Here is a 14,346-nt window from a genome sequence, read left to right as displayed (position 1 = left end):
GGGCAGCATTGTGAAATTCTTTGGAGTGATCATTGAACTGCATTCAGGGATGGATTTCTGAAAGTGCACCAGTATGGGCTTCTGGAGAGGCAAGATGGCAAGCGCCACAGCAGCAGGGAGCGCCTGAGGACCACAAGCACCAATGGCGCTGCCTGGCTGGTCCCAGCAGTGCCACCATGGCTGGGAGGGGAGCGCATTATTTCATTAACGGCGAGGCCACACATCAGAACAAAGCATTGCAAATGCACTTTTCTACCCTGCTGGTGCAATCCCCAATGGTTGTATCCCAAACTAATCGTTGCATCCATAAAAGAGACGAGCTCAAAACAGTGACTTTTCTTTTTGGTTTCTCTGGAATGTTAGAGAGAGCCTGTTTTACAGGTGCGAGGGGGAAGTTTCGCTGTGAGGCAAATTTTTTTCATAGCGATCTTTTGGTTAATGACTAATCCAATCTCCCCTTTACTCTAGTAAACATTTTCCCCTTAATAACGGAGATTTTCTCCATAAAAAAGGCTCAACAATCTTGGCCTTAACCCCCAAAATGGAACTTTCCTCTCTAAAAGAAGCTGAACAATTTTGGCTTCCAGTCCCCCCCCCCCCCAAGTAGATCTCAGTCTCGTGGGAATTGGACATCCCTGTTCTAAGCCAGAAGCAGAAAGTCACAGAATTAATTGGCAGCATGGAGATGCCAGAAGCAAACCCAGTTGCCAAATTTATTATTACAGAATTTTTAAAGAACCCGGAGAAAACAAAGCCATTGCCTGACAATAACAAATACAGTTCAGAAGCAGAATACATTGCAGCCACAGATGTTAACATACCCAACTTCCCCAACCATTCCTCATAAGGCATGGTTTCCAGAGCTTTTTCCGTCTTCATCACAATTCCCTGCACATCCACCTGGGAATATGATGCTTCAAGATCTTTGAAAGTATATGTTAACATGGGAATACATGCAACCAGATTTGTTGATTGATCTCTATGCCCCAAGTGTCATAAGAACTCAGGGCCAGTTTTAAGTAAGAGATGCTCCAATGCTAGTTTCACGGGATTTGGCAGTAAGGCAGGTAAAGGGGAACGCAAGATTTGTGACAAAGCACGCACCAATTCCACCACTAGGCTACTCAACCCAAATACCCCTGTAGAACAGGGGTGTTTTAAGAAAGCCTCGCATTGCACACACAGGTAAGCTAAGCAAGCCAGGAGCTTTGAGTCTTAGAAATGTGGCAGAGCGCAGAGCTGGTGGGGCATGGGAGATGTTGTAAGCCCAATAGCAGGAGTAAGGTCCAGGTCTTCCTGAGATGTTCCAGGGGGTAGCTGGAAGGTGAATTTCTGAAGGAGACTTGTGAAGAAGAGGAAGAGCTCCGTTTTGGCAAGAGTCTCACCTAAACATGCTCTCCGACCTGTAAGGACACAAAGGCAGCAGAGAAACTGGGTTTAGCAGTTGCTTAATAACATCCCAAATCCCAGACTAAAATGCAGAGATAAAATAACAGCTCACGGTGCCCACCTTAAAAGAATTAAGAACTCCCAATACCAGCCATCCTTCAATGCTGAAAACCAGGGGTGGGAAACCTTTCTCAGCCTGAGGGCCACATTCCCTGGTGAGCAACATTCCAGGGGCCGCACACCAATGCTGGCCAGATCTAGTGTCAGAAATGGCCACAGCAACTGATGTGATTCTTACCTTTGCACAATAGGCTAATTTCCATGCATGTAAAAATCCCATTGACTAAGCACACACTATGCAGATATACACAAAAGTTTAAAAAAAAAAAAAGTTACCTGCAGAGAAAGGCATGAAAGCATCTCTCTTTATGAATTTCCCTTCAGAGTTAAGAAAATGCTCAGGATAGAATTTATGTGGTTTCTCCCATTGAGATTCATCTTGCAGCACAGAGGCCAGCAATGGTATGATGTGAGTCCCCTGCAAAGGCAAAGCAAGAGTCATTTTAAAATAAAGTGTATGCCTCTGGTACAATAAATATTTAGTGTAGGAGAAATGAGATTTGTGTTCATCTGAGAAATGTCTTTAGTGTGACAAACTTTAATGTATAAACCATGATCTCCCACTAGAAATGGTTTCTTTTCCACTCTTGTGCTCCTTTCCACTGAGATCTGTTTAATGGGTTGAAGCTGATGCCTGACATCCTCCGAAGGGTAGATTGCATGCTTACAGTGCAATCCTATACAAGTCTGCTCAGATGTCAGCCACACTGAAGTCCAAGGGGCTTACTCCCGGGAAAGCCTTAAAATATATTGTAACTAGTAGGCAGCAGTTCAATGAAATGGATCACCTTTGGAATGAAGTAGCCATTGAGGGTAACATCTGTAGTCGTGGCATGTGGCAGGTTGGTTGGGATGATATTGGCAAATCTCTGGATCTCATGGACCACAGCATCCGTATAAGGCATTTTCCTTCGGTGTTCAATCCTTGGCTGAGAAGATCCAACAACCTTTGCAATTTCTTCTTGGACCTTTACTGGTGGCAACAAAAAGAAATATGTTTATTTTTCTGCTCAGATTATGCCTTTGACTTAGATCTCTTAAAAATTAATCTCTGAAGCATAAAACTGCCACAAATTCGTTCTACAGTTCCATAGGCTCACAAATTTAATCTCTAGAATTTAACAAATGTATTTTTAAGAAGGACAAACAAACAATTAAGACAATAGCCTGATATACTGAGGGAGAGATATGCATCCAGGATGATTATTAAAATATCACTGCTTGGAATATTCTGTTTTTTGTTTTTTTTATTAAATTTTTAACAATTTTTTCTTTTACAAATTATTCAGACATTTACATATTTGCCATATTACAAATTTTTGACTTCCACCAGCTCCTCCCACAATCCTCATATTTGTATATTTATTACACATTTCCTTTATAATATATCACCAGTTAATAATATCCTCTCTTCTCATTTTCTTTTACAATACCCTTTCTCATCACAAAGCCTCTTTAAAACCGACTAGCGTTGTCTGTTCATCACAGATATTTTCCAGATAAATCGTAAACTTTCTCCAGTCCTCCGTGAACTTGTGGTCTTTCTGGTATCTAATATTCCCAGTCATTTTATCTAACTCTGCAAAGTCCATAAGTTTCATTCTCCACTCTTCCACTGTCGGTAATTCCTCTTGTTTCCACTTTTGGGCCATTAAAATTCTTGCCGCAGTCACTGCATATTGGAAAAGTTTGTAGTCACTTCTATTAATTTCTCTTCCTGTAATTCCTAACAGAAAAGCTTCTGGTTTCTTTACAAATGTATATTTAAACATCTTTTTCAACTCGTTATATATCATTTCCCAGAAGCCCTTCACCTTCTTACATTCCCACCACATATGAAAGAAAGACCCTTCCTTTTCTTTGCATTTCCAACACTTATTACATGCTTTAAACATTTTTGCAAGCTTAACCGGGGTGATACTGCTGGGAATATTCTGAAGTGGTAACTTTTACATATAAAGGTCAAAAACAAAGATTTTGGGATCCTCCAGACCCTGACAAATTCTGGAGAAAATATGGGAAAGAGTTAACTGAAGAAAGAGTATTTGGAAGGGAAGCTGGAGGAAGGAAGAGGAAGATTCAACAGAGGTAGAGGCAAAAGACAAATAAATAGGGAATATACTCACATACTTAGTCTCTAGAATGTGACACAGGTATTTTTTAAACAGGAAAAACATTTTAGCCAATAAACTGATATACTGATGTAGGGAATTTCATTCAGGATGATTATTAAAATATCACTGCTGGGAATATCCTAAAGTGGTATCTTTTACATATAATGGTAAAAACCAAGTATTTCGTGATCCTACCAAGCCATACAAATTTTGGAGAAAATATGGTGGAAAGTTAGCTGGAGAAAGAGCATTTGGACAGGAAGAGGAAGATTCAACCAAGGTGGAGGCGAAAGAGAAATAACTACGGAACAAGATGGCTTTGAAAATTCTAAGTGGGAATGTAAATAAGCAAAATAATAAGACTAAATGAATAAAATTGATCATGTTGTAAAGAAGTTAAACTTGGAAGTTATATGCCTCCAAGAAACAGGAAAACTAGAGGCTTGGCAAATAAAGAAGAAAGAAGAAAAAACTGCATTGAGAGAATAAATATAGGAGGTAGAGTTGTGGAAAATCTGAAAAAATAATAGATCAATTAGTGAGCTTTTATACAGCAAATGAGGTAACGTAGAAGAAATGGGTAAATATTTAGAAGACAACAGACTGCTTAAGATACCAAAAGTTGAAATGTCATTTCTGAATAGACCTGTCACAATGATGATTTTACAGCAAGTAATTTTACAGGCAAAATTAGGGAAGGCACCCGGACCTGATGGAGTTTCAGCAATATATTATTAAAAAATTACAAGATTACCGAATGCAACCTCTAAAAGATATTATGACTATAACTTTGAATAGAGGAGAGTTACCCAAATCCCAGAAGAGTGTATACATAACTTTGATTCATAAACAAAATAGAGATGCAAAGCTGGTTAAGAGCTATGGACCTATTTTGATGTTGGATAAGGATTATAAATTGTTTGCAGACATATTAGCTAATAGGTTGAAAACTGTATTAAAAGAGAAAGCATTTAGACTCCGAGAAAGCATTTGACAATGTCTCCTGGGACTTTATATGTTTAAGGCTTTGGAATATATGGTTTGTGGACACAGTTTTATAAAAGGCAATATATACTGATCCATCAGCAAGTAATGTATTGACTGAGAATTGTAAAATAACTAAAGGAAGTAGACATGGTTGCCCACTGTCACCTTCATTGTTTATAACAGTTTTAGAAGTTTTGGCACAAAGAATAAGATGTAATATTAATAAAAAGCGGGATTAAAGTGGGAAATAATATAATATAATATAATATAATATAATATAATATAATATAATATAATAATAGCTTTTGCAGATAATGTGGTGATATTTGTCGAGGAACCAATAGAGTCAATCCCAAAGGCATTGGAAAAGATTTTTTATTTTATTTTTAGAAATAGCAGGTCTTAAAATTAATAAAGATAAAACCAAACTCCTGGTAAAAAATATGAATGATGAGGGTAAAAATAAATTACAAAGTTTATCCATCTGAAAGAGTGAAAAGAAGATTAAATATTTGGGTGTGTGATTAAGAGCAAGAATATAAATTTGTATAAGGATAATTATTTAAAAACTTGGGAGGATATTAAAATAAATATGCAAATATGGAGTAGAATGAAACTTTCATTACTTCAACCATTAAAATGAATGTATTACTGATAATATTCTTTTTGTTTAATCTTATTATTCACAGAAATAGAAAACCATAAATACATAATCAAAATAAAAACAACCACCCAATAACCCCCCTACAAAAAAACACACATTTTAAAAGGTCATGGAATGCTTCAATCAATACCAGTGATCAGGACGACAAATTGTTTCAACAAATGGCAAAAATATATTTCTAAATATATCTGACAAGGAAAAATAAGAATAAAACATTTAAAAATTGACAGATGAAAGAGAAAGGAGGTTTTTTCCTGCCGTATATAAGATTCTATTATGAAGCACCTTGTCTATGCTGTTTGAGGGAATGATTGTAATTGAATAATCCACATATTTCAGATTGGGAAGCTCATGATAATATTTTTGGTTGGCACGCTTACTTGAGGTATGAAAATGTGAAAGTACATAAAGGTTTTACAAACCATATAATCAGGGGAAAAAATGTATAGAGTATGGGATAAGTATAAAATCCTTTTGGAGACCAAAACACCACTATGGCTTTCACCTTTTGAGAATTTACCGGTAAATTAAATTTTTTAAAAGATTTATCAGAGATGTTAACAACATGGTTACAATATCATCATTTGAATGAAGTCTTTAAAAGGGATATGAAGCGGGGAGTTGGGGAACGAAAATCACAACTAGAAAGAGACCGGTTAAACTGTAATGTTAAAGTGATATCTAAAATGTATAAGATCTTATTGGAATGGGAGACAAAGGACGAACAAGTGAAATCTTCAATGATACACTGGGCAATAGATATTAGTAATAATATAGAAATGGAGGCATGGGAAAGTTTATCAAATGTGGATATAAAATTTACAGAATGTTATTGTTTAAGAGACAACTATATGAAAATGCTACATAGATGGTACCTGACACCTAGTAAATTGGCTAAAATGTATTAATCCAAACTGAATATGTGCTGGAAACGTAAAGAGAAAAAAGTACTATTTTTCATATGTTTACTGGGAAATGATATATGATGAACTGAAAAAGATGTTTATGATGTTTAAAAAACCATAAGCTTTTCTTTTGGAAATTATGAGATCAGAACTACCTAGAAATCTTTTTAGTATAGAATATATAGAAATTTATTTATGTATGCAATTTATATAAATTTATACAAATTTATTTATTTATGCAACCATTGCTGCAAGATTAATATTTGCTCAAAAATGGAACGATGAAGAGGTTCCGACAAGAGAAGAATGGATACAGAAATTAATGGACTACGCAGAAATGGCAAAACTTACTGGGAGAACAAGATTATTCTTATTTTTAGAAAGCAATGGAAATGGTTTATTACGAATTTACAAACAAACTGTAAACATACTAAGACATTGGCAGGATTAATGAAAAAACCCGCAGTTTCAATATATCTATGGGATATATCCTGGAATATATATCTAAAATAATATGTTGAGATAATCTGGAGTCTGAAGGAATATGAAACGAAATGTAAAGAACCACAGAAAGAGGGAGTCCAGGTTGAAATGTAAAACTTATGACTGAACAATTGTGTGTGTGTGTGTGTATATGCAAATTATAAATATTTTCTCTCTCTAATAGTTATATATAACTGGAATTAAGATATCTCAGAAAAATGGGAGCCAACCCAATGAAAAGCACTCACTCTGAATTTCAGGATATTTCATCATTAGTAACAGTCCCCAGTGCAGTGTGGTAGAAGTGGTCTCCATGCCAGCACCAAATAAGTTGGCCACAACAGCTTTTAAGTTTTCGTTGTGGAAATATGCATTCGTCTTCTTCTTCTTCTCCTCCTGGGTTGCACAGAGTATGAACTGATTAGAACGCATGCAGTGAGAAAATTTCATGTGCAAAGATAAAAATGAATACCTGACTGGACCCGATGATCCAAAGTATCATTGCACAACACCCCAGTCGCTAAGTAGTGAGAGATTCCAGGTTTTCCAGACTATGCCATCATGATGATATAGGGTTCCTGCAGGAGGAGTGCTCGCCTCCAGGCCAGGAGAGGTGAGTCACCAGAGGATCGGGGCAGCCCTAGGCCTCGGGGCAGATAAAAGCCGGCCAGCCCCAGTCCCAACTTGCAGGAGCAACATTGTTGGTTGCTAGTTCCTGCCTAGACCCTGTCCTACTTTCCTGCCTGAGCTCATGACCTGCCCTGTCTCCCTGCTTGCATGCCTGTTCCTGACTTCGCCCGACTCCCAGCCCTGCAACCAGCTTCAGCTACTATGGAGTGCCTCCACGTTGCGCCTTTGACCACGGACCGGACTTGGACCTCATCTCTCGGGTAACCCATGGGACCAGCACACCAGGCCTGGAGATCTGCTTTAACTTTTCAAACTTATCAGTAATTAGTAATTATTTTAGAAATAATTTCCAGCCTGTTATTGAGAACTTTGTTGCCACCCAACCACCTGTTTCCTTTTCTGGGTGCTAATTAATTGATAAGCGGAAACTCCAATTCATATTTATTTCCAGTCTTAGTAATAGTTAAAAGAACTGAAGCCCTAATTTAAGGCTGATTGGTCAGTGCATGGGCCAATGTTTTTTCCTTGCTCTGAGATGCCTCCCCACCCACAAAGCTTCCTATCTCCTCCAGCGTGAAGAATGCCTTCTTCTGAGCACATGAGGCATTATCCCATTGTCCCTTGTATCAAAAGGGAGTCTGGCAACCAATATTTATGACTTGATTACCTCTCATCACTGCATAATTATATATAATTACATGTTTTCCTGAGCAGGGATTTTTTCCCCAGAAATGCTGTTGAGCATGCAACCATTGACCCTGCAGAGGCAACTTCTGTAACACATTAACAATGGCTGACTATTGGGAAAGGGGAGGAAGTATGCCAGGCTGGTCCCTTCTGAAGTGAGACTTCCTGACTACAACTTATGCATTCACTTGTGAATATGCCCTTAAAACATGAATTGAAAATGGCAACGCTTATTCTGGGCCAACTTAAAAGACTCCATTACCTCTTGCTGCTGGATAAGAAATGAGTCAATAAAGCTCCTCTGGTCATTTTCATCCAGATCTCTGAGGTGTTTGATGAAGGTGGCATTTATGAAGGCAAACAGCTCATCTCTGTTTTGCTTCATAGTCTTACAAGCCCCCAGAAGAAAACCAAGAGCAGGAAACATGTTATACAGCTGAAAGGATAAAAATGTGAAAATGGAAAAAGAGACATTAGAAAAACTCAGTATTGTACTCTCAGCTGGGTCTCTCAGAACATAATTTATTTGCAACCCCAGAATAGTAGGCTACGGCAGTTCTCCTCTGGAGGTTCGCCTTCAGAGAGGGAGATCTGCCCTTGGAGGCCCCTTCTGAGCCATCATGGAACCAACTATCATTGTTCTTCCTTGTCCTTGGAGTCCCGATGGCAGTGAGGCCAGAAAGCGTGTGTGAGACTTTATTATATTTACGGGATGACTGTACCGTGTGAGTTTTCTAAATATTTTGAATTAGCACCAGGTTTCTCAAGATATCAATATTCTGTGTTTTGTAGTGAACCCTGCACAATATACAATAAACAGGTAGCCCTGCCCACTTTGCATACACTGTTATTATAATCAACTGTTTGTTTTAAATGGAAAAATAGATTACCGTGACTGAAAAGCTTACAGCGAGCCGGATATTTTCATTGACCAACTTCAGAAGTCTTATGTATGTGGGATCTTCATAATCAAATCGCTTGTCTAGTAGTATGGCCACTATAATATTAGCAACAGCTGCATTCATAATTGTGGTGGTCTCAAATGGGTTTCCTATACAAAATATGACAGTTAAACAAAAATACTCTTTTAAAAATGTGAGATGTAAAACACATAGTACAACATTCCTAGAATGGACATGCTAGTGGATGCTTTCTACCAGCCTGGAGAAAACGTCCTGTTTCCTGTTTCCCCTGGATGTGGCCATAGCTGGGTTAAGAAATGCTTGGAAGTCACAGGAGTTATTGCAGTGCAATCTGCACATTACAGTAACAGACCAATTGCAGGGAACCCTGGGATCTGTACTTCTGGAAGTTAGGAATATGTAACACAATAGTCTTGGCACCTTTAAACTATGCTAGTATAGCTATACACCAGAGGAAAACACCAACTCACCTTCATAAGATTCAAATTTCTTTATCAGGACACTGCATTCCTCAACAATTCTATCCTCTATGGTCCTCTTTCCCATTCCGTAGTCCCGTAATGTGCTTAAAGCAAACCGCCGCATCACTTTCCAGTTTTCACCATTAGACTGAATTACACCTGAAGAGACGGGAGGAAAGGTTTAATGTCTGCATGGCCATTGTACAAAAATATCAATAAATTGTGTTCTGCATTTCTTCCATGGAACTGAGAATGGATCCCAGCTATTCTCCCATTCAGACTTCTGAGCTTTGACAAAGCAGCTGGCAGCTGTGCCATCAGAGCATGACCTGAGAACCCATTGACCAATATTTTTCATTACAAAGTGTAGGCTAGAGTGGAGGGTGGTTTTTACATGTCAGGCGTCCCAGCAGAACTCAGCTTGTTACTTTGTATTCCATTATGCCTCCTTCATTTTTCTTCTCTATATAGTCTGGGGCAGAAAATGGTCAGTCAGTTTCCCCTTGGTGTATGGCATTACTTTGCTGTGTGACTATTAAGTCAAGACCAAAAAAAGTTGGCCTGGTCTACTCTTTTTAAAATTTTAGCTTGATCTTCAGAAATCCACAGGTGACACTTTTTGTGACACATTCACAGCCTAACGCCTGCAGATACTCTGTCAATGTCAAAGGCACTGAGGTGGGTTGAAAAAGTCACAAGGATTTCCCCCACAGGAAACAATGGATTTCGATGACTTGCTTTGCAAACACTCATCTTACAAACCATTTCTTGGGAACAGGTTGTGTTCACCTGGTGGGAGCAGTGTGTGTCTGCAGGCATTACCAGTTCCAGTAGAAAGGGAGGTGCCTCACCAAAGCCTTGTGCAAGCTCTTGAAACATTGGAACGATGGGCCTGTCTGCAAATGCGTCCGCCTGATTAACCAGAGCCTCCTTTACTGTCTCATATCCTGTCAACACCACAGTTTTCCGGGGTCCCATTTGGATGCTGAAGACAGGGCCATATTGCTTTGACAACTGGAATTCAACAGGAGAAAAAGTGAGAAACAGAGTTCTGGCATACCCAAAGAATATATTAATGCAAATCCTCTCTGACAGAACCAATACTGCATTAACTACCACCCAGTCTCAAATCTTCCATTCTTGGGCAAGGTGATTGAGCGGGTGGTGGCTGAACAACTCCAGGAACGTCTAGAGGATGCAGGCCATTTGGATCCCTTCCATTTGGGATTCAAGCCTCATCATGGGACTGAAACTGCGGGTCAGTGATTTCCGTTCGGCTAAGGACAAAGGTGAAAGCTGTTTCCTAGTTCTGCTGGATTTCTCAGTGGTCTTTGATACCATCGACAATGACATCCTTCTGGACCGTCTAGAGGGGCTGGGATCTGGGGGCACTGTTATACGGTGGTTCCGCTCCTTTCTCCTGGGCCGTGTCCAGAAAGTGGTGTTGGGGGATGAGTGTTCAGGCCCCGGTTCTCTCACTTCTGGGGTTTGCAGATAATAACCAGCTCTACCTCTCTTTTAAATAAAAACCATTGAAGGCAGTGAAGGTCCTGTGTGAGTGTCGGGGGGCGGTTGGAAGATGGATGGTGGCTAACAGATGGAGGTTGAATCCTGACAAGACAGAAGTACTGCTTTGGGGGGACAAGAGGCAGGCAGGTGTGGAGGACTTCCTGGTCCTGAATGGGGTAACTGTGCCCCTGAAGGACCAGGTGTGCAGCCTGGGAGTCATTTTGGACTCACAGCTGTCCATGGAGGCGCAGGTCAATTCTGTGTCCAGGGCAGCTGTCTGGTACGCAGGCTGAGACCCTATCTGCCAGCAGACTGTCTTGCCAGAGTGGTGCATGCTCTAGTTATCTCCTGCTTGTACTACTGCAATTTGCTCTATGTGGGACTACTTTTGAAGGTGACCCGGAAACTGCAACAAATCCAGAATGTGGCAGCTACACTGGTGACTGGGAGTGGCTGCCGAGGCAATATACCACTGGTCCTGAAAGACCTACGTTGGCTCCCAGTACGTTTCCAAGCACTATTCAAAGTGTTGGTGCTGACCTTTAAAGCCCTAAATGGCCTCGGTCCAATATACCTGAAGGAGTGTCTCCATCCCCACCGTTCAGCCCGGACACTCAGGTCCAGGGCTCAGGGCCTTATGGTGGTTCCCTCACTGTGAGAAGTGAGGTTAGAGGGGACTGGACAGAGTACCTTCTTGGTAGTGGCACCTGCCCTGTGGAACGCCATCCCATCAGATGTCAAGGCAATAAACAACTATCTGATTTTTAGAAGACACCTGAAAGTAGTTCTTTTAAGGGAAGTTTTTAATGTTTGATGTTTTATCATATTCTTAGTCTGTTGGGTGGCCGGGGAAACCCAGCCAGATGGGCAGGATATAAATAATAAATTATTATTATTATTCAGTTGTGGCAGAACAAATATTTGCTAGGAATAATCAGAAAACCAGAACAAAATAGGCAATTGTAAGGATAAAAGTGTTTATACCTTTAATGGCACCTCTCAAATCTAGTTTAGAAAGATAAGCTGAAGGAGGAGGCTAGCCTGGGCAAGGTTTGCATTGGCACTTTTTCATCCTTGAAAATGGAGGCAGAGTCAAACGGGATTCGACACCAAACACCTGGTTCAAATTACCAGTTATAAATTGCAACTAGGTCCTATGATTGGGAAATTAAGAGGCGGTTTTGTAGCATACAAAGGGGAGATGAGATTTATAGGCTCTAAAAAAAACAAAATGTATTCTATTATTGATATTATTAATAATAATAATACTAATTTTCTACTCCGCTCATCTGATTGGGCTGCCCAAGTACCCTTCAGCCTTGCCATGGGAAGAACTGGAATCTTTACCTTTAACATGGTTCTGTGAGGCCTCTTGTGATCCATGATGTGGAGATTCCCAATGAGAGGTAAAGGCCTCGGTCCTGGTGGAAGATTTTGGGAGCTCTTGTTCCCGAAAGTGCCCAGTTTCAAAACAAAGTAAACCATAAGGATAAAGAGGAACAACACTGCAATTGGCTCCATCCAATCCATTTTGTTTCAGCAAGCAATTTTTTTTTGCAGTGGTTATAATGAAAGCCACAGTGCAGTTTGGTCGAGGACAATGTCTTGCAACTGCATTGAGCAGCATATATATTATGCTAGGTACTGTCTCAAACTAATCATTAAACCATTATTAAACTTTCTTGAACCTGGATGCAGACCTGTCACCCAGATTTTGTGTAAAATTAATCTGTTATAAGGGGAGTAAAGGGTAGCAATGTGAAATTCTTTGGAGTAATCATTGAACTGCATTCAGGGATGGATTTCTGAAAGTGCACCAGTATGGACTTCTGGAGAGGCAAGATGGCAAGCACCACAGCAGCATGGAGCGCCTGAGGACCACAAGCACCAACGACGCTGCCTGGCTGGTCCCAGCACCGCCACCATGGCTGGGAGGGGAGCGCATTATTTCATTAACGGCGAGGCCATGCATCAGAACAAAGCATTGAAAATGCATTTTTCTACCCTGCTGGTGCAATCCCCAATGGTTGTAGCCAAAACTAATTGTTGCATCCATAAAAGAGACGAGCTCAAAACAGTGACTTTTCTTTTTGGTTTCTCTGGAATGTTAGAGAGAGCCTGTTTTACAGGCGCGAGGGGGTGGTTCTTGCTCCGTGTGTGCAGAAGAGGCAGGAAGGGGCGAGGGAAGGAGGGAGGCCGGCAACCAGCTGGCGGGTGGATGGGAGGGGGCGCTTCTCGTGGCCCACTGACGCCCCTCCCTGGCCTGCCCCTTGCCTCCACCAGCAGCCCGAGTAGGAAGGAAGTGAAGCACCAAGCGGGCAAGCGGGCGATCTGTGGAGCAAGGCCTGTCCTGGATGACAGGGCAACCTGCCCATGACTCCCAAGCCTACAGTGAGCCGGGGGAAGGGGGGAGCTTGGCCACTTTGCCAGCGGCCCTGACAGGTGTAGGCTTGGGAGTCGCGGGCAGGGATACGCATGCAGAGTGTCACCCGGTGTGGCTCACCCCCACTGCACCCCCTTGCTCCGCCCCTGAGCAGAGCTCCAAGGCCTGGGGGCCTCCAGAGCCAAACAGAAAAATACCAAAGACCTCCATATAAAAACCTGGCAACCAAAAGGCTAACATTGTCTAAAAGACTTCCTCAAAAACAACAAAACTACAGTGCAGTTTGGTCAACAACAGTGTCTACCAACTGCAATGAGCAGCCATACATAATGTTTCTAGCGAATCATTAACCATCCCTCTGATTTTTTTTTCTTCACAACTATTCAATGCTGTACATTGGATGATTTGCATTTCAGTTTAATGTATACTCAAGTGGGTGGTGCTTACTTGCAGAAACTAATGCTTTCCAGAACATAGCTGTCAACCGTCCCTTATTTGGTGGGAAAGTCCCTTATTCCAGCGCCATGTCCTGCTGCTATCCCTTATTGATGATGTCCCTTAAATTTCCCGGGTTTCAAAGGAAGTAGCTCCTCTCCCTCCCTCCCTGCCGGCCAGGGAGGAGGGAGGCTCCAACTGTGTTGCTTGGCTGCGTTGCTCACCCAATAAGGAGTCTAAGAATGACTGGGGGGTGGAGCTTGCATGCTTTGTGCTGATCAAATCGGCCGCATTGCCTGGGGACTCGCCTTTGCTCAGCACTTCCCAGCGGAGAGGTGACGGTGGTTTTCCTTGCTGCATCCCCTTGGCTGGGTTGCTGCGCTGTGGGAACCACCGCTTGAGGCTTTGTTTGGCTGCTAGTTGACTAAAATCCCTTATTTTGGCTGCTGATCCCTTATTTTTGAGGCTGCTGGTCCCTTATTTTCAAATCTGTAAGTTGACAGCTATGTTCCAGAACAGATTCAAATGCTCTTGAAGTCGGCGAAGTCATCACTCAGGATTACCTGTAAACTTAGTTTGATTGTTACACTGGGAGTAGAGAGCAGCATTGTGAAATTATTTGCAGATGAAATTATTCCACTTTACTTAGGTATGAT

At 41.1% G+C, this 14,346-nt stretch overlaps 1 protein-coding gene across 2 annotated transcripts in view; it reads right to left on the bottom strand.

Annotated features, from left to right (window-relative positions):
* Positions 1-964: 964 nt before the first annotated feature.
* Positions 965-14,346, bottom strand: part of LOC310840470 (cytochrome P450 2K4-like) — a gene marked incomplete at its 3' end in the record, with an annotated part of 49,794 nt that continues 36,412 nt past the window's right edge. Inside the window, exons 1-9 of one of the 2 annotated variants that reach the window (XM_083730497.1) lie at positions 12,220-12,485; positions 10,215-10,377; positions 9,373-9,522; positions 8,870-9,030; positions 8,242-8,415; positions 6,911-7,058; positions 2,298-2,482; positions 1,786-1,927; positions 965-1,403 (exon numbers count right to left, since the gene is read on the bottom strand). In XM_083730497.1, coding sequence (XP_083586623.1) covers positions 1,216-1,403; positions 1,786-1,927; positions 2,298-2,482; positions 6,911-7,058; positions 8,242-8,415; positions 8,870-9,030; positions 9,373-9,522; positions 10,215-10,377; positions 12,220-12,402 — 1,494 coding nt within the window. In that variant the 5' untranslated portion in view covers positions 12,403-12,485. Of the gene's footprint in view, positions 1,404-1,785; positions 1,928-2,297; positions 2,483-6,910; positions 7,059-8,241; positions 8,416-8,869; positions 9,031-9,372; positions 9,523-10,214; positions 10,378-12,219; positions 12,486-14,346 lie in introns of those variants that run through there. The other variant, XM_083730498.1, reaches the window with a different exon arrangement.

This window comes from Podarcis gaigeae (genome assembly GCF_964106915.1).
Source record: "Podarcis gaigeae genome assembly, chromosome: 3".
Taxonomy (NCBI): Eukaryota; Metazoa; Chordata; class Lepidosauria; order Squamata; family Lacertidae; genus Podarcis; species Podarcis gaigeae.
This window is presented reverse-complemented; position numbering and strand designations above follow the sequence as displayed.